General features: G+C 36.1%; 1 protein-coding gene and 1 long non-coding RNA gene across 2 annotated transcripts; one reads left to right on the top strand and one right to left on the bottom strand.

Annotated features, from left to right (window-relative positions):
• The first annotated feature begins 3,334 nt into the window (after nt 1-3,334).
• Nucleotides 3,335-3,959, top strand: LOC108486083 (uncharacterized). The gene is made up of 2 exons (XR_001871419.2): nt 3,335-3,630; nt 3,729-3,959. It is a non-coding gene; the product is annotated as an uncharacterized LOC108486083 (long non-coding RNA).
• Nucleotides 3,960-5,949: 1,990 nt separating this feature from the next.
• Nucleotides 5,950-17,881, bottom strand: LOC108486082 (clathrin heavy chain 1-like). Its single transcript, XM_017789902.2, has 31 exons — nt 17,478-17,881; nt 17,035-17,239; nt 16,248-16,336; nt 16,018-16,096; nt 15,748-15,875; nt 15,159-15,257; nt 14,961-15,069; nt 14,513-14,592; nt 14,191-14,418; nt 14,036-14,101; nt 13,518-13,634; nt 13,224-13,421; nt 12,981-13,097; nt 12,765-12,824; nt 12,414-12,500; nt 12,242-12,325; nt 12,014-12,148; nt 11,866-11,928; nt 11,673-11,777; nt 11,488-11,600; nt 11,135-11,387; nt 10,907-11,043; nt 10,547-10,825; nt 9,459-10,461; nt 8,830-9,315; nt 8,556-8,726; nt 8,294-8,479; nt 7,642-7,764; nt 7,378-7,488; nt 7,060-7,237; nt 5,950-6,841 (listed from the first exon to the last, which is right to left on the bottom strand). Exons 1-30 carry the CDS (start codon nt 17,520-17,522, stop codon nt 7,070-7,072), a joined length of 5,124 nt encoding a protein of 1,707 aa, XP_017645391.1. The 5' UTR covers nt 17,523-17,881; the 3' UTR covers nt 5,950-6,841; nt 7,060-7,069.
• Nucleotides 17,882-19,251: the final 1,370 nt, after the last annotated feature.

Raw genomic sequence — 19,251 nt, 5'->3', positions numbered from 1 at the left:
ATTGAGTTTAGGGTTAAGTAATTAAATTTATGTTTAGGGTTTTGGAAAAAATATATGCAATATAAATTATGTATTAGTGTATTTAAAATAAATTTTTGGTTTTTTTTTCTTCTGTAGTATCTGGAAAAATTTTTTTAAGAAGAAGTTTCTGAAGAAATAGTATCCAAAACGCTTCAAGCAGGATGCACTGTCAGCAAAATTACTGAAAATTGCTCCCACGTGGACGCTTTTTTTCTACAGTGGTATTGAGAAAATTATAATTAAAATACTAAAAACAACTTTTATTTTATTACAAATATAAAAGAGTAAATTATAATTGAAATACTAAAACAACTTTTATTTTATTACAAATATAAAAGAGTAAATTATAATTAAAATATTAAAAACAACTTTTATTTTATTAAATGAAAGAATATAAAAAAGTTTATACAAGTATATTAAAAAATCAATGTTGGTGCTTGGTGAATCGATTGCCACATGGGGTCGCCGATTTACATTGGATTCCTCCTTGGTTCGAGTTAGGAGAGGTTCTGTTGCTCGTGAGATTGTGGTTCATCCGGCTGGAGATCTAGTTGTGGGTGTTGGGAGGATGAGCCATCTTGATAGAATAATGACTGCGGAGGTGTTTGCATCACCCATGGCGGAGGTGTTTGAATCCCATAAGGCGATGGGGATTGATAAAAAGAAGAGCTCCCCAATGGCGCCTCGTGCGACAGCAGCCTATAGGTCAGCTGTTGACTCGGAGAAATTAGGAATGGAGATGAACCGGGCCATGCATTCCAACCTGCCATAGGACTGGAAAAAGGAAACATATAAGGGTTAAGATATATATAAGGACTAGGATACGCATCTGGCATAATCTGAAAAGGCTGTGATATAGGTGTCGTTGGTTGAAGTGTTGGGCCCGGTGACTGTGTGGGCACTATTGATGGGCCAGCTGATTGTATGGGCATTGTTGATGAGCCCGGGTCGTTATCCCTTCTTCTTGGATTTAAAGGGCCTCGTCATTCCCTTTGGACACGAATTTGCCGTCGCCTCTCTTCTTCGGACAGTAAATATGGCTTCTCATGGATCCTAAATCATAGCATGTATTCGGGCACGGACGCTAACTCAGGAACGATGATCGGTTCCCGAGTAGGTATATAATCATATCGATTCTCCCACATTTCGATATATGCTGAGTAGAATCTCGGCCAATCCGTATGCAATTGCCGTAAGTCTATTTTGTACTCATCATCGAGCACCTCAGGTGCCACAGGAATCTGTTGTTGGAAGCCAAATTGCCGCAATACTCGATCTGACTGGTGCATCTCCACGATAGCATAGTTGACCAATGGGACCTTTACGTGCCAAACGTTCGGATTTTGAAATAATTCATCCGGAATTACTGCCCGAATTGCCAGATCCTCGTATGGTGTCCATTGAAACTATATGAACATAATAAAAATATTAGTTGTATACATAATACATAATACATAATACTAAATACTAAATACTAAATATTAAATATTAAATACGAAACGAATATTTTATTATCTATATATATTTTATTTAAAACTTACTTGTGCTTCCGACCATTGGTCTAATAGAAGCCGTATATCTTCAAGAGATGTAGGTATTCCAACATAACTCGCCGAATGGTTCCACCTAATTAAATAAATTTTTAGCATACAATTATATTTTAAATCTACGTAATAATTGTAAAATCTAATTTAAAATTTACCTCGTTATAAGTGGGAATGTATATGGCTGGTCCACTCGAGGACGTAAAAATGGAAAACGAAACCGTGCCTATGATTGCAGTAGTGATAGGCAACCTCCGATTTTGACTTTATTCGGTCGCGTCGCCCCGCACATCTCTCGGTACAATGTTGCTAACACGACAGGCCCTCAACTAAGTTCACCAGTTACTCTAAAATCAACGAGTTTCAGCAGCCATCTCAGATGTACGCGATTTCGTGATAAGTCCGGCATTAGATAACCTCCGATCATCTCAAGAATGTATGCCCGAGCATATGTATTCTTTCTAGTTCAATCGAATCATTATCCAACTTTGAAAATGTGTCTCGTAACCAGCCCATCTCGATCCGAACTCCGTTAATATTATCCGGAATAGCACCCAAAAGCTAGTAACATACGGCGCCCCAATCAGCAGAATAAGCAGACCCAGTGACCGCGTACCCATCCACCAGCAATCCCAATTGCAACTCCACGTCTTCCAAAGTGATAGTACACTCTCCGCATGGAAAATGGAAAGTGTGCGTCTTGGGTCTCCACCTCTCTATCAATGCACTGATTAGTTTCGAGTCCAACTTGCACCCCCAACCTATCGTGGTCACGTGCCAAAAATCCGCGTCCCGCAGGTAACCTTCCATCAACGGTGATGGAGGACCAGACATATTACGAATATAGCATTGCAACACCCTATCTACAGACTATTATAAAAAAATATAAAATTAAAATTAAAATTGCATAAATGAAAAAATATTAAATTGTATTGAAAAATTAATTAAAATTGCATAAATTAAAAAAATAGTAAATACTATTGAAATATTAAAATTATCACTTACCATTGTCATTTGATCGACGGAGATGTGTTTATTATCGAGACAAATTAATTCCCTTTCCATTGCAAAAATTTAATTTAAAATACAACTAATTCAAAAAAAAATTTAAATAGAGGTTTTTTGCAAAAATTAAAGAGAACTTTGAGAAAATTTGAGAAGATATGAGATAATATGAGAGAATTTTTGGAAGAATTTGAGAGAATTTGGATAGGAGGACTTTTTTTGTGTAAAAAATCAAGGGAAGGGGGTTTTATAGTTTTTTGTTTTTTTTTTACCGTTAGGGGCCCAACGGTCAAATTTTATTTGTTTGAAAAACGGGCAAAGACGTCCACGAGAGCGCTTTGTCCACATCAGCGTCCTCGAAGCGTTTTCGCTGATGTGGACAAAGCGCTTCCTCGGACACGCTTTGTCGGCAAATATCCCGACTTGCTACGACGTGGACGCGATTTCTCCGTTTTCGGCCTATTCCGGTAAATAATTAAGAAATCAGCCCATTTCCGTAAAAAATTTGGATATGGATCTTTATTAGTAAAATACCCCTATAATACATTGACGGTATATTAAATAATTTTCCTTTTTTACTTCAATTAGATTATTATACAAATTTTATTTTTGAAGTTTTGCTTAATCAACTTATATGATTATTCTTAAATTTATTTATTTAAATATAATTATAAAATAATTATTTTAATATTAATATAAAAATTATAATATTTCAGTATTTTTAATACTAAAACAGACTTTTAAAATAGTCCAAAATTGATTTGATTCCAGCTTAAAGGGTGTTTTTTCTTCTTCCGGAGGGAACCTGAGAAACCCTAAACTTGATTTTGGGCTAAAATAGGCCGATTCATGGTTTAACCCAACATATAATAACAAAGCCCAACTACGGAAAGGCCATTAGGGATTTAGGGTTTTAGCTTTTAAGCCTATATATATAATCTCAAAGCCTTACCTTTCTCTTCCCCACTCTCCTCGCAGCCTCCGTAGAAGAACACTACACGAGTGGTTTTGAACTGCAAAAGGAGATCGATTTCGAAGCCTTTTCACCATGAGAGCTAAGGTGAAAACGTCAAAACCCAAACCATGATCTTTTTGATTTTTTTTTATTGAAATATTGATATGGTTTTTTTTTTTTTATATAAATTGTGCTAATATCAGTGGAAGAAGAAGCGTATGAGGAGGTTGAAGAGGAAGAGAAGAAAGATGAGGCAAAGATCTAAGTAGTTTAATTTTATCTTAAAGCAAGCAATTTGGTCTATGTTTCTTTAGATTTTCTGTTGTTTGATGGATACTTTACTTTAAAAGGATTTAAGTTATCTTTATCGAAACCTTTTGAATATTCTGGAAACTTGTTATTTTCTATTAACAACTTATGGCTTTGGATGTTAATTTTCTAATATTTTTGGCTCAAAGTTGCACTTACTTGGTGTTCTCATTTTATCTTCAAATGGAAGATTATGGCTACAGATTTGATTTTGGGGGATGTAGTTATTGACAAAGTTGATGAGATATAGCTGATTTCTTTGGGCCATGATTCTAGAAGTTCTGGTATGATTGTCAGATTTTTCATATCTACATATGAGCATAAGAATATTCGAACTCATGCCTTTCAAAATATTGCATCAACAATTATGCCAATTCATTATTCAACTTAGTTGGCGGTATGTTTGTTAGATATGTGAATGTGTTTCATATTAATATGTTATGGTTTTCTAGATTCATATTTTTAGAGAACTTTCTAGGTACAATTGTATCTGTTTTAAGCATTGTTGAGAGATTTGGTAGAAATTTTCGAAGGAGACTATTGGTCCCCAACAATCAAAAGTATTGTTTGTTGGGGTTTTTGTTTCCCGTCCAGCGACTACCTTGAGGGCTTGATTCACAAAGCCAGGAGTACTTCGACTGTGGGTGTATGGCCATCCACCAAGAGAGTGTGAATGTTTCAGCTTTTGTGAGGTATGAATCCTTGACCTATGTTATATAGGTCACACTAGTTGGAGAAGATGTACTAACGTGCGGGAGAAGATCGACTGTGGGTGTATGGCCATCCACCAAGAGAGTGTGAATGTTTCACCTTTTGTGAGGTATGAATCCTTGACCTATGTTATATAGGTCACTAGTTGGAGAAGATGTACTAACGTGCGGGAGAGATCGGTTGATTGCGTGGTGGATAACATTTTAGAAACTTTTTCAGGAAGAGTCTCAACAAGGATTTTATTCTAATGTTCATATTCAAATAATTTTGTTAGGTTCTTTAAATACATTTAATTGTTTGATGATTATATACATATTTGGATAAATGTCGGATATTTTGAGAGAAATGAAAAGTAAAAGATGAGTTATTATGCAATGGACATTGAGGCATGGAAAAAAATTAAAGACCTATATACTCATTTCTATTATATATTACACAAGTTTAGGCTCTACTATCAAGAAATAACCTTGGCAAAAAGAAAAGAAAGCAAAATAAGCCCTAGAGGGAGGTAGATTTTAATTGTGCCCATGACTTAAAAGTTCTTTACTTGATTCACCAAGCCAATGGCGTCGGTAACCGGACAAAACCCATTAATAGGTGTTACAATGATGAATTCCCTTAGAGGCAAGGGGCGGTGGTATAAGTGACCCAAGCCTGGTTCCCTTGTTTCGTTAATGCGCTTTAATCTAGGGGCATGAAGCCGTCGGATTCCATGATAGCTCGACACAAAGGTGAGCAGTGGTTCTCTCCTAAGGCGTGCTTCGAGTGAGCTCTACATTGTTGTCAACGTCGAGAGCTTCAGGGGAAATTCTTTCTCCAAGAAATAAGATCATTTCAAGAGATTACAAGGCTTTAATGAAAAAAAATTGGAAAGATAAAAAATTAAAAGGATAAAAAACTAAAAAGATGGAAAACATATTTTTTTCCTAGGGAGAGAGAGAAAAATGAAAATAATAATTTTTCCATACATTGCTTGGTTTGCTTGGTGGAGTTAAAATATAGAAGGAAATGAAATGAAACATCTGAAAATACATAATTTTAAATTAGCATACACATCTCCATTATTTTTTCTCCTCTCATCATTCCAATTTAGAAATATTGATTTTTATGTATTATTATAGAAAATCATCCTCTCCTATTTTCATCCCAACCAAGTACACTCAATTTATTTTCTTTTCACTTTTTCATTCTCTCCTCCCATTTCTCCACTTCTTTTACCCACCTTAAATGTAACCCCAATGGTACAAAATCTCTCAGTAGCTTCTACCAACCTTGTCATTTTTTTTTTGTTTCCCTCTATTTCTCTTTTAGACATAAACCAAACATCAGCTCGCATTTTCTGAACAAATTGCGATGTCTTCTCACCCTTTTCTTTTCTTCACCTCCAAACGACAGGAATCAAAGTTTTGAATTGTAGCTTCCATCCTTATTAATCAAGGAAACATAAACCAAGTACAAAGCATCTCTCATTATCGTAAACTTGCAATTGTAAAATATACATAAATTATGTGAATTGACAACGCTAAGAACAAGCTATATTTTCTGCTTTGATAGTCTGATCTTCCAAACGACGAACCATGTAGAAAACAGCATCAAGGGAACTGTTTAACAGTTATTAATGAAACAAATATTTTTTAATAAGCAATGAGACAAATACTTGATCGCCATTGTTATCATTGCAAAGGCGCAAAGCTTTTAACAACTCACTGAACTCAGAGAACAGTTCAGGCGGATCATCGGAACACATCAAATTCAAACTCTGATCAAGATCTTGTTCTTGATTTCGAGGTCAATTACGTGTCCGGAAGATCAAAATCTACAAAAACTTGGTCGATCCTCTCAGTCCGTTCTTGATTTTTTTTTCCCCATAATTACATCAATCGTGCATTACTCTTTCGTGGCATGTCATTTTAATTTTTTGGATTCCAAACCTATTGGACCCGTATTCGCATCACATAATCATCATTCCGATCAAAATAATCAAATCTAACTAAAGACCAGCAATAATATTTATTTTGTATAGAAAAGATGTACATGTATATACTGCAAACATATTCTACCAATAAAGAGTAGCCCAAAAAAAACATGTATATGGATCATAAACAAATTTTCTGTTTCGATTTAGGAAAAGAATGAAGCAAAAAGAAGAAACAATGAAGTGGGAAGTGTTCTCGTATATACTGCTGGGTCAATTCCAAGGACATTAAAGGAAAATAAAACTACAAAATACAAATATGCATGTGTGATAAAAATCCTCGGCTTACCTTCTTACCAGCATCCAAAAAAATGCCTCTTTCTACCAAAAAGTTAAAAAAAAAAAGAAAAGAAAAGAAGAGAATATTAGAACATAATAATATCACATAATATCACACAGATGAAACATAGAAATGGCATTATTATAAACTGATCTTCAAGCCTGAAGAAATTGCCATGATTGGAACTATGATATCAATGTCTTATTTGTCACAGCAACAGAAGGAATCAACTCGGCTAAAAAATATCTTTCAAACCAACCTGTCATGAGTTAATAACTGCTGCCCATTGATGGCATGCCATAAGGTGGCATCGGAGGCATTCCCATTCCTCCCATGGGTGGTGGTGGAGGTGCAAATCCACCACCCATTGTTGGTCCTCCCATTCCTGGCATTGGCGGTGCAGGCAAGGCAAGAGGTAGTAACTGAGCATACATGTTCTGCAATGTAAGACAATTAATTTTATCAGTAAGAAGCATTTTGAATCAGTCGAAAATCTATCTACTCCCACTGTGCAGGGGTAGAGAATACATTATCAAGAAAAAGGAGATCAATTTTCGGCTCTCCAAGTTATTATTACCTGTTGTGCAATGACTTCTTTCTCTTCTTGCTCTTTAGCCTTTACTTCTTTTTGAGCTTCTATCTTGTCCTTGATAAGTTCATCAACTTTGCCAGTATATTCACGGATAAACTGTAAATTCAAAGAGAAATTAAAAAAGGTTCAAACAACATAATCTCAAAACAAAAAAAATTACAGGTTGAACTAAGATCAACCATCCAAGCATTCTAGCTAATGAAACCCTATTAACTGATGATACTGAAAGCGGCAGAGCACAGAAATCACCTGCAGCAGATATGGGAATGCGAAATCAATCATATTGTTGATCCAGGCCAGTTCAAGAGCAACATCCGCTCGAATTAAGTCATAACAGACAAAAAGGCACGATGCAAAGCATTCCTTCTTGCCCTGTACAAAGAGAACATCAACACTGAAATTAAGTACAATTCAAAACAATAACCAACATTATAGTGATAATATCATTAGGAAAACCACCATAGTGCAAAAACAAACATCAGTTAACTATACTTTCCATGTCCTATACCTATAGTACGATAATTGAGTATTATGTCTATACTTTCTATGTTACTCAGACTCGGATGTTAGTGTGGGATAGAAAAAATGTGTCTGGCACAAAGTATATTTATGTTTTTCTTTTTTTAAGTTTTTCCATCTATTTGAACCGTCCTTGGAAGGTCATATCCCATTAACCGTGTCCAAATATGCGCTGGAAATAAGTGTCAGACACAGATATTTCAAGAAGAAAGAGTAGAAAAGCATAACTCAAATTTGCACCGGAAAGGAACAAGTGGAAGAGAGCACAATAACATAATTAGGAGTAGCAATTGGCCAAAAAGGTGTAATGCTTTCTACCTCCAAAGTCCAAACAGATAATCAGTCAGCATATATTTTATGTAATTTGGAATGAGTTCAGTACCTGTTCAATGAAGTAAACAAGCAACTCCTCGGCAAGTTCACGTTCACCAGACTGTGAAGCTGTTTCCATTGCATCTCTGTAATGGTTGTCCTTCTTTGACAAGGCAATGGACTGCTTCCATCTGCCTGCCTTTTTGTAGATGTATGCAGCAACACGCCTCATTTCAAGCAGCTCATGTTTCTCAATCTACACAAGCAATTTGGAAATAATATCAGAAACAAACCCAACACCAAACACTAATGTAAGAAAAAGAGCACTTCACCTTTTGTGCAAGTCCAATCTGATCAAAGTTATCATGCAAATCAATAGATTCTCTTAATCTATCATAATCTTCTTCCTCCACATAAATCTCATTCAATGCCTCGTTTACTGCCGATACATTGTTGCTCTGAACAGCAACCATGTATGGCTTCACAAGACGTAGATGGCCAGCCTGAAATTCCAAAAGGAAATAATAGTGAGCCCAAAATGAACTATGGTAATAACAAAGAAAATCATTTATTTCAATATTAGATCATCTTTTGCCAGAATTGAACCTTTCTCATAATGTCAACAACTCGAGTGTGATCCACACGAAGTGCAAGCACGTTCAGCATATCATTGATGAGATCTGGATGTTCTTGCAAGTAGAACTGGACAGCCTTGTAATAGAGCTCAACACTAGCAACTTTGACAACAATATCTTTGAACTGCATATGATCCCATGCTTCAGGAGAGTGGTTCATGACAGTAGTTGCAGCATTATCAAACTCGTCATATTGGATATACAAATAGGTAAGTTCCTTCCAATGCTGCTGCTCATCACAAGCTCTTATCAGTTTGGGAATGTTGAGACGCGTAGAGAACAATTTAATGTGCTCCATAAGTTTCTCTGGACGATATCTGGCATACAGGACTCCCAACTCAGTAAAGATACCCATGTGTGCACGCTCCAATCCTAAACCACTCTCCATAAGAGAGATTAACTCATTGAAGCATCCTCTATTCTGATAGTATTCACTGACTTCTTCCAAGTCATCCACCTAGAAAATCAGCAAACATAATGGTCAAAATCAATGGGGTCAAACAGTCTCCAACAGACAAACATGAGAAGAAGAAAAGGGGAACTGTATGCACAATGACTATTGCTCCTGAAAATTGCAAGTCAACTGGAAAGTAAACTCACCTGCACAATAACATTAAGACCACATATTTGTGCCAATCTGAATTCCTCTGCATCAACACAAGCAAAGCAAACTTCCTTCCATGTCTTGGCACTGTTTGCTTTCCGTGCTGCATCAACAGCACCCTGGAATTGTTTAAGTCTCACAAGTGTAACAGCCAACTTAGCCCAGTTAGATATAAATGCAAATATTATTTTTGCAGCTTCATATAGCTCTTCATCGAACAACCGATCACCGACATTTTGAAGATTAGCCACATTTGGCATGAGAATGAATTCTTCAATTTCACCCAGTCTATCAATCTTTGCATATGCATAAATGAGTTCACTGTCAACCTTGGGCTCCTTGACTTTCTGCCTGACCATCAGAAGGTACCTTACGAGATCAGGGTAGACATTAGCATCCTCAGAAGCTCGGATGACATCAAGGAAGTGAGTAGCATCATCTGCACGGATAAATGATTCAATTGCATCGCTCACCAGCCCTTCCCTCAGTTGTGCCTTTGCCACCTGACTCCAAACAGCATCTTCTTCAACTCGGAAGGCAAATTCCACGGCTCGATCAATGCTTCTAATGTTATCCAGTAAAACATTGACAGCCTGAACATTTAAGTTAAACTTCTTGAAAATTGAAAAAGCTTCTTCATATAGTTGAGCTTCCACGGCCACTTCTCCAACTGCTGGTCCATCAAAGTTATCTAGCCTATTAATATAATCCATAACTCGGGAGGGATCTGCCTTGATAGCTGTCAAAATAAGTAGATTTTGCAGATTAAAGTTCCCACTGAATGCAGAGTTTTGGAGCACAATCTTCTCAAGAAGCTCAATTAGTTCATGGGGCAGGTCAGCAGTCATGAAAGCTTTAACAGCAGCAGAGACTTGTTCTGGACTTTTGCTTTCTGGCAAAGCAGTTGACACAACCTGATCAATTAGATGTCTTCTATATTCATTTTCAGGATTTAGAACCTTCTCCCAAAGATCGCCATCCATCCTCTCAACAACATACCTGTGATCAAAGGATGGTGCACCTATAAGCCACTTAAAAACAAAAATCTGATATATCATCATAAATAAACTAAAGAATTGCATACCTGGCCTGCAATTTGAACAACGAGTTCTTATTTGTGACATTGATAAGTTCATCATCACATTGTCCTCTTCGGTAAGCCACAACTGCCAAGGTGGGATCACGTTTCTCACAATACTTACCAACAACCCGGGAATCATAGTAAGGATTGGTTGTGAGGAAGTGCTCTGGATTGTTGTTGCTTTCAATGATGATTTTACCAAGAGCATTGTGGACATGCACATCTTGGCTTCCCTCACTCACAAGATGCTCCAAGAACTGCGTAAGCAAACGAAGTCGATTTCTGGAAATCACATGCAGGAAGATGAGAATCACAAAGTAGTGAACAAAGGAAATGAGGACCAAAGATATGGTAAGAAATCACCTCTTCTCACATTCATCCACAAGTGGCTCAACTGGAAGCAAGGAACGGACTGAGAGAATGAGACCTTTAATAAAATCTTCAGGGCATTCATCATCAAGCAACTGCCCCACTACCAAAGGAGCATTGCCCGGGTTCACCTGTCAAAAGAAGCAAGTTCACAATTACCTGGGTTTAAATTGAACTCATATCATATGCCAGTAAACATATCCAGTCAAGAAAATTGTATACCTTCTGAACATAACCTTCAATGTAACGGAGCATGTTATTTGTGTAGAGGTAGTGGGTCAGATCAGGAACAAACCCAAATCGATCACAAACATTAATCAGGGGCCTAGCATCAGGAAGCTTGGCCTCCATCAGGAAGTTCTTTGTCTTTTCAGCATCATAGAAGTTTGATTCTCTGGTCACACGCTCAACCTCCTTTATTTGTCCAGTTTTAGCAGCCGCCTCAATGTACTTAAAGTGTATATCGGGGTCCTCACTGTCCCATAATCAGAACCAACATAGTAAGTGCCATATTAGATATATCTGCGGTATGCCCAATCAAACAAAGGACATTTCTTGTTTGCTAAATAGCTCACCTTGAACTCAAATAAGATCCCAGGAAAAAGTACAATCCTTCATATGACTTAAACTGCTCAAAAAGTTTTATGCAAGCCTCAACACCCAACTGCTCACAGTACTCCTTGGCAACCTGCACAGCCACAGCTTAGCCTTCGGTGATTTACTAAACATTATTAGCATACTATTATATAACATGCTTTACCTGAACAATTATTTGAAGGTTCCCTCTTAGATTAACCAGAAGAAGGTCCTTCATGCACTCCAAGGCCCATTCTCGTGAAAGAGTGCCAAAAAACTCAACAAGCGACTGAAAATAGAATTATTATTGAATAAAAATATATCAGGATTTAGTAGTCTAATTTTTCCAAGAGATAAAGATAGCAGAAAACATGTACCTGAGGCTCAATAGCATGTGTGTTCACGATGACACGTTTAATGTCAGGCAACTCACTGTAATGCTGCAGAAAAAGATCAATGAGATAATTACCCAAAAGTTAAAACAACACAAGATGCAACAAGTAAAAATCTAAATAAGATGATTACCTGCAGAGCTCGCACATAGAGACCAGCTTTCTCACAAAGTTGTGCAATTCGAGGGCGATCATAGTGACTGAACATTCCATTTGCTAAGATGGCATCAGCAACATTAGGAAAAGTTACTAGATTGATTTCCAAAACCTGCATAGAAAAGAATGTTGTTGACCTTAAATTATTCTTTTCAAAATTAAAACCAAAATTAGATTAGCTGAACCAGCACATAAAATATATAACCTTCGTCTGTAGAAAAGCATGCTCTGGCAGATTTGGCTTCAAAACATCTAAAAGAAATGCGGTAGCCTCCCGTATCAAATTCCTCTGAAAAAAGGCAGATAGCAAAAGGAAACAATCTCATGTACATAGAAACATAAGGTTATTGACACAACCAATTTGATGAGCAGCAGACCTGAAGAAAGAGGTCAGTAATAGTGCTGTAATCAACCGGACAACCTCCCTCCATTTGAGACATCATCAATGCAAAATTAACAGCTCCCTGCAAGTAAAACAAGAAGCAAGAACCCATTTGTCAATGAAAATTACACAGATTCAATCCCCTAAAAAAATCTCATAATAGTAGCTGTTGATTGGCAAACAATAAAACAAAGGAAGCTTTTACTTTAATCAGAATACTCATAAAATTTTAAATAAGAGGCTCTAATGAAGGGAATTAACACAATTGAATATATTTATCGATTGGTCATATGGCATGCCTTCAATACCTCAAACACTAAAGACTACAAGAAGAAGAATGACGAACCTGTGGATCTGTACGAAGAATTGTTTGCAGAAGGAACAGATAGTCAGGAGAGTACCCAACCTGAGGAAACAATTTAGTCATGAATATTCAATGCAAGCATTCACAGAAATGTAAAAAGCAAGTGGAGAAAAATTCTCATCTTGATAGGCTGTAAAAAGGAGAGCACACATCAATCACACCAGAAAATGCTAACAGCGAAGAAAATGCAGCAATTACCTGCTTTGAGTATATTAAGATTTTGTCGAACTCCCTACGTTCTGCAAAAGCTGCAACAACTTTAGGAGTTGCTCTAGCTTTAATGTATATTTTCAGTGCAAGATCATTATCCACAGTCTACAACAAAAGCAAAATGAAAGTAGAAGGCAGCAAAAAAGAGTCAAAACAGTCCCAATTTTAAAATGAAATTTAGATACAACTGAATAAGATACAGATACATTTCTATTAGAGAACAAAACAAACCTTCACAAGGTCTCCAAGTTCCTCACTACATTCCAATTTATCTTCAGCCAACCAATTCTCTAGAAGATTCTTCTTGTTTTGATTTACCACAAGTCGAGATAATTCCAATGACTCAAAGGCATTGAGCTTTCCCTTTGTTAAAAGTGTACCAAAATACTGCAACAGTGGTGGAGTCTGCCCAGCTTGCACAGGTACACTCTGCAGCATTCAAATAAACATTTCTGCCTCAGATAAAATCAACACAAACATAAAAACCAGAATCTGCATTAGCAAAAAGGGAAAAGCAAATATTACCTGAAACTTGGCAACTGTATCAGGCGTGCGAAGGATCCCCTGTGGAGACTCTGCTGCAAGCTCAGCAGCTTCTTTATACTTTGTCTGAGCAAACAATTCTTGAAAACGTTGGACAACCTGAGATATTAAAAACCACAGAATCAAAACCCTAGTATATTCTTAAAAGAACAAAGTAATCATAAACAAGGATCTAAATAAACAGATAAAATTGAACAACTTAAACTACATATTTTTGTTAACAACACTCGGCATCAGATATAGAGAACACAAAATCTAATTATGCAATCCAAATGCTATCTCCAATCTCAGCATTGCAGCAAGACCGAAGAGATCCCAGAATCATTGAAGAAAGTTACCACAAAAGTAACTGTTGGATAATATAGATTACTCCTTGGGACATTATTGTCTGGGAACTAAAACCTACGGTTAATAATATCAGGTTCTTACTTCTCAATTGTCATTTCAATGCAAAGATCCACAAACCATAGACCAAGCTATACACATATCAATCAACTTACCAGGTTCTCTGCACCTGGAAGGTTTCCTCTTTTAGCCAGATTGACAGCAAGCTCCAAATTGTTCAACTGAAACGGAAAACAACCCGGAAAAGTTGTAAGCCTGCATGTCTCACCTTATTGATATCAGAAAACACATGAAAGGCACAAAAACATACTTGACTGCTAACAAATGGCACTATTGTTGCTTCATTTACAGTAGCCAACAACACCTGACCTCGCCTGTTGATGGCATAAAACCCTCCTGCCAACGAAGCTTCAGATGTTAAAAATATTGGGTCTGGACTTATTCTATTTCTGTATACAGCAGTCGCAGTCTCTAGATCATAAACAAACAGCAGCCCAAGCTTTGTGATAACGTAGATCAAACTATATTTGTGTGATATCTGCCATTTAACAGAAACATGTCTTATTAATGGCACAAAAGTTTGAAAAAAGATTTACCAAGAAAAACAATCAAAGTTGAGGACATTATACTACCTGCATTGCAACTGGAAAATCATCTTGAAAATCTGGTGGAAAGAATAGATCTGCCTGTTTCTTTGAAAATGATGGCTTACCTGTCATATTAGAGGTTTTGTTAAAAGGTTCGAAATTAAATGGACAGGAGATACAACACAATGTTGTAGCTACTACGTTGTTTTCAAGAAAATAGTTAATATACAGCCAGTGCCAACACATGCCTCCCATCAAAATTAACTTAGAATAGTCTAGATCATGATTTGGAGTTTGCTACAGATAAAATTCTAGGATTACTGAATTAAACCCCAAATGTTATTTGACTACTGAAAGGGGCAATGGCAAATTGATCTATTTCTTTATTTTTATTTTTACATTCATTTTTGAATTCACTTAGACAGACCCTCAGTTTCCCCTTATATACGAGAAGGAGATAACAAAAGTATAACAGACATCATAGCAAGCAGACCTGGCTGGGCACCAAGTTCAATTACATGCAACTTTGATACAATTTGGCCAGCATTAAAACTCTTGGTAGCAAAAGAAATAAGAATAGAAGGATTCTCATTTCCTGGAACCTGCACAACACAAACAAGCATATACAATAAGCAGGCTAGTTAATTAGGGTATCATATCTAGGGAATAAAGTACAAAGAAATCTCCTTACCTTAAATTGTGCAAATGAAGCAGCATGAGATTCAAGAGCTTGACTACGCTGCTGATCAACAGAGAAAAGTTGCATGTTCCCCTTCACCAATTGTGGCCTCTAAAGAGACAAGACACGTAGATCAAATCAGAATTACATAGTAGCAGCAGACCATTTTTCTAGAAAGCGAATTTCATCAGTAATAATGATTATGCAAAGAACTATTCTAACAGTAGAAAGACAAGATGGGGAAAAGGAAAAGGAAAAGGAAAAGGCAAAGAAAACTAGAAAAGGGGATTACAGGGACGCAAATCCTAAAGGACACTGCAAGAGACAGAATTAATTACCCATAAGGGTCATAAACTAATTCAGAGTTCTCTATAGCAGTTTGAGCTATGGGCCACACAACAACCACGCCAGCTAGAAGAACTTCTTAGGCACAGTTAGCTTAGGGTAATGTTTTGAGTATGTTACTTTAAAAATTCTGTTTTTGATGTAGAACAAAATTTACTTAACATTTCGCAGTTTTCCAAATCCCAAAACTCAATACAAATGAAGCAACAACCCCTTAAAAAAACACTTTAGAAAGCATTGATAAGGCAACACCTACCTCAGGTGCACCAGGGGCAATTCCAATCAAAACCAACCACTTCTCCGAAGGATCACATTTATAGTTTATTATCTGATTGTTCACCAAGTTTGCTGTTCTTTCAAACATCTTAACTGGCTCAGAATCACCTGCCAGAAATAAGATGCAGTGAGACTTGTAACACACAAAATACTGTTTAATAGATAAAAGTACATTCAGAAAAAGAAGTTTTTAGAGCTGAAAAAAAACAGCACCTGGGATACTAGAAAAGTTAACAGAATTACTTCTTACCTTCAATTGACCAATGATACACGGAGGTTTGTGTGACCAGACCAAGCGTTTTTGGGGTAATCCATTTCCAGAATACAACCTGAAATGAACCAAGGGCATTTTGCTAAGGTCATGCAATCAAGTTTAGCATTAAGGAAATACAAGTAAAGCAGAGGCCGACAGATACTGCAATAACAAAATTGGAACCATTAAAAAAAAAGAAAAAAATTGAGACAGTAAATGCATTTGACCGGTTCAGGCATCTGATGCGATTTAATTTTCGCTTTCATCTCTATGTTAAATATTTGCAAGTGATCTTGAGTTGTTCCCGGTAGTTGAGCTACAAAAGCAATTTCATATTCTGTTAGCATAAAGCATAGATAGATTTTAAAAATTAAAGAAGACATAAAATTTATACTAGAGATATTTAATCTCCTTCTCCCTTAATTAGTTTTGTTAAAAGGAATGTGAAGCACTTGTATGACTTCCATTTCAACCATATTTTTGTTGCATTACAGGATCAAATTGAAGTAATTTCTGCTATAAGAACATGCTTGCTCTAAGCAGTGCTGAACAACTGTTTGATTTGCAAATACACCCAAGGAATATATGGATAAAACAATAGGGAAGTGATAATTACTCTGACCGTATATCACATACACTAAGATTCCATAAGCTGGGTCCTTGCAGTTAACATGTATTGCAACATTCATTTGTTCATTTTAGAAGCAAAAAGCAAGTAACAAATATTAAACACAAGGATGGTAAGTATCATTTTGAAAAATATATTGTTAACAAGTATTCCATTAAGAAAAACCTCAAACACAACTAGGTTCTTTGTAAGGCCAGATGCAAAACAGATCAATATCATGAATCCAATATGTGCTCTATGGACCACACAAGACAGCGATATTAAATATACAACCAAATAATCAATAACAAAAACGCTAAATAATTAATAATCACTATCAATTACTACACACATTTAACAAGCTTCAATAAAAATAACAACTTAAGGCTGGCAGTTAGGTAACTGACCTTTCAAAGCGAGGATTCTGGAATTTGGATTCATGAGAGCAGAGTCAGCTGTAATAGGCCGTCTCAACGGCTGCATCGGCATGCTCATGTCGATGATCACAACACTATTTTGTGGCGCGGTTTCCCTCACACAAATATACTTATCAGATTCCATAGTTACATTCGTGAATGTGATAAATTGTGGATTAATACCAACGCTCGGCAACTGCAAACAGACAACATCATCCAGATCACTCAAAATTCTAACTATGTCAAAACGTAAAGAGCAACTTTCAAACAGATCTAAGCAGGTTTTACAGATACTAGATCTGATAAAGTTTATAAAGTATTCGATTAAGCTTGGCAACCGTTGATTAACTATAATTCAGCTGAATTTTCTATAAAATAAACGACCGAACCGAAACGAAAGAGTGAGAGAAGGAGAGTGAAAGGAGAATACTTACAGTTAAAACCTCCTTCATGGCGATGGGAGCGTTCGCGGCCGCCATGGTGGCTCAGATCAAAGGATGAAGATCCACGAATCAGGAGCGGATCTAACGGCTGAGATTGAATCTTTCAATCGCGAGTCAAAACTGAACACTGAGAAAGAGACGAGCAAAACTATAAAAAAAAGTACTTTGCGAAGAGATCTGAGGCAGAGAATTAAAGCATTTGAAAAGAGAGAAAGTGAAGCAGATGGGAGAGATCCAATCCAAGGCACCGGAGAAAGTGGAACGGACGTGTAAAAAATGTGCCTTGAAACACTGGTGTGCGCATTAGCTAGCTCTTGGATTAATTATAGATGCTGGATCCGGGTAACAACCCGGTCCAAATTTCATTTTTATTTTTATTTTGAAAGGAGTCATTTGCAAAAGCAAAAGCAAATGTAAATAAATAGTATTAACCTATGTTAAATGTGACAAAAACTGAATTAAGGGATCCAAAAGATTAAAAAACACATGTAAATTCAACCCTTAGTTGGTGTTGGACTCACTAAATATCATTTAAAATTGATTTACGATTTAAATAAATTGATTGTGTATCAAATTATTGTGTATAATGTTTTATAAAACATCACAAAGGCATTTTACAATTCTAAAATTTTGCATTCTCAATTGGCACTTCCCTGAATAATAAAAGATGATAGTGGAGAGCCAACTTTCTTCGCTAATAACATCAGATTACATTATGGTTATACTTCCCATTTATGTTTGAATTTGTTAACCTTAACTTGTGTCCAAATCTACTCCAATATATATGCATCTTGAATATTGTAAGAGAATCAATTCGTCTCTTTGACTACCTTCTCTAGATCCAAAGTTTCTCCCGAAATATAGTTGAATTATTCATTTTCCATATTACCTACATGGTACATGTTATTGTCATATAAAAAATCCTCAATTCCGTTGTGATGTCACGAGTATAATCTTGTTAGAGAATTAGTTCATCATGGTTCATTGTTTGCTGTTTAACATATAACATCATGATTATTTTGGAAATACACCACATTAATTTTCAACTAACTTTCTTGACATTGCCTTAAGTCAATTTCTCACAAATCATAAGCAGTGGCAAATCCTAAAATTAAGTTTTGGGGGCTCTAGTAAAATTTTTAAAAATTTTAAGAGTTTAATAAGAATTTAAAAAAAAAAGGGTTTAATTAAATTTTATGAGATTAATAAGAATTTTAAGAGTTTAATTATTTTAAAAAAATTAAATGGTATAGTGAGAATTTAAAAAAAATTAAATAATTAAAATCTTCTAAAAATTAGAAAAAAAATAAAATTTTCTAAAACTTTGAAGTCTTAGGCACTTATAACGTTCCACCCCTAATCATGAGTCACTTGCACATCAAAATGAGCAATGTGAAGGATAAGCTTAGTTGGTAGGCAAACATCATTTAATGGAATTGGTTAAACTAGCTACAAAACTGGAATCCAACTCTATACTTGAATCTGACTCTATGCTGAAGTCTAACTCTAGGGTGAGATCTAATTATAAGATTGAACTCGCCATGTATAGGTGTTGATTAGCCTAGAATTCATACCTCATAGATTGGAACGAATTAGTGACCCTTATGCGTGCTTGAAAGTGAGTGAAATGAGCAACATGTATGGAATTGTACTGGTTAAGCTTGGAAAGAAGTTATATAATGTGAGAGTAGTCATATCCAAAGTCTCAATAGATAATCTCTATCTACACCTTCAGGATACGTTTATCATAGTAGGCATTTGTCCA

The sequence above is a fragment of the Gossypium arboreum genome, chromosome 6 (assembly GCF_025698485.1).
Source record: "Gossypium arboreum isolate Shixiya-1 chromosome 6, ASM2569848v2, whole genome shotgun sequence".
Classification (NCBI taxonomy): domain Eukaryota; kingdom Viridiplantae; phylum Streptophyta; class Magnoliopsida; order Malvales; family Malvaceae; genus Gossypium; species Gossypium arboreum.
This window is presented reverse-complemented; position numbering and strand designations above follow the sequence as displayed.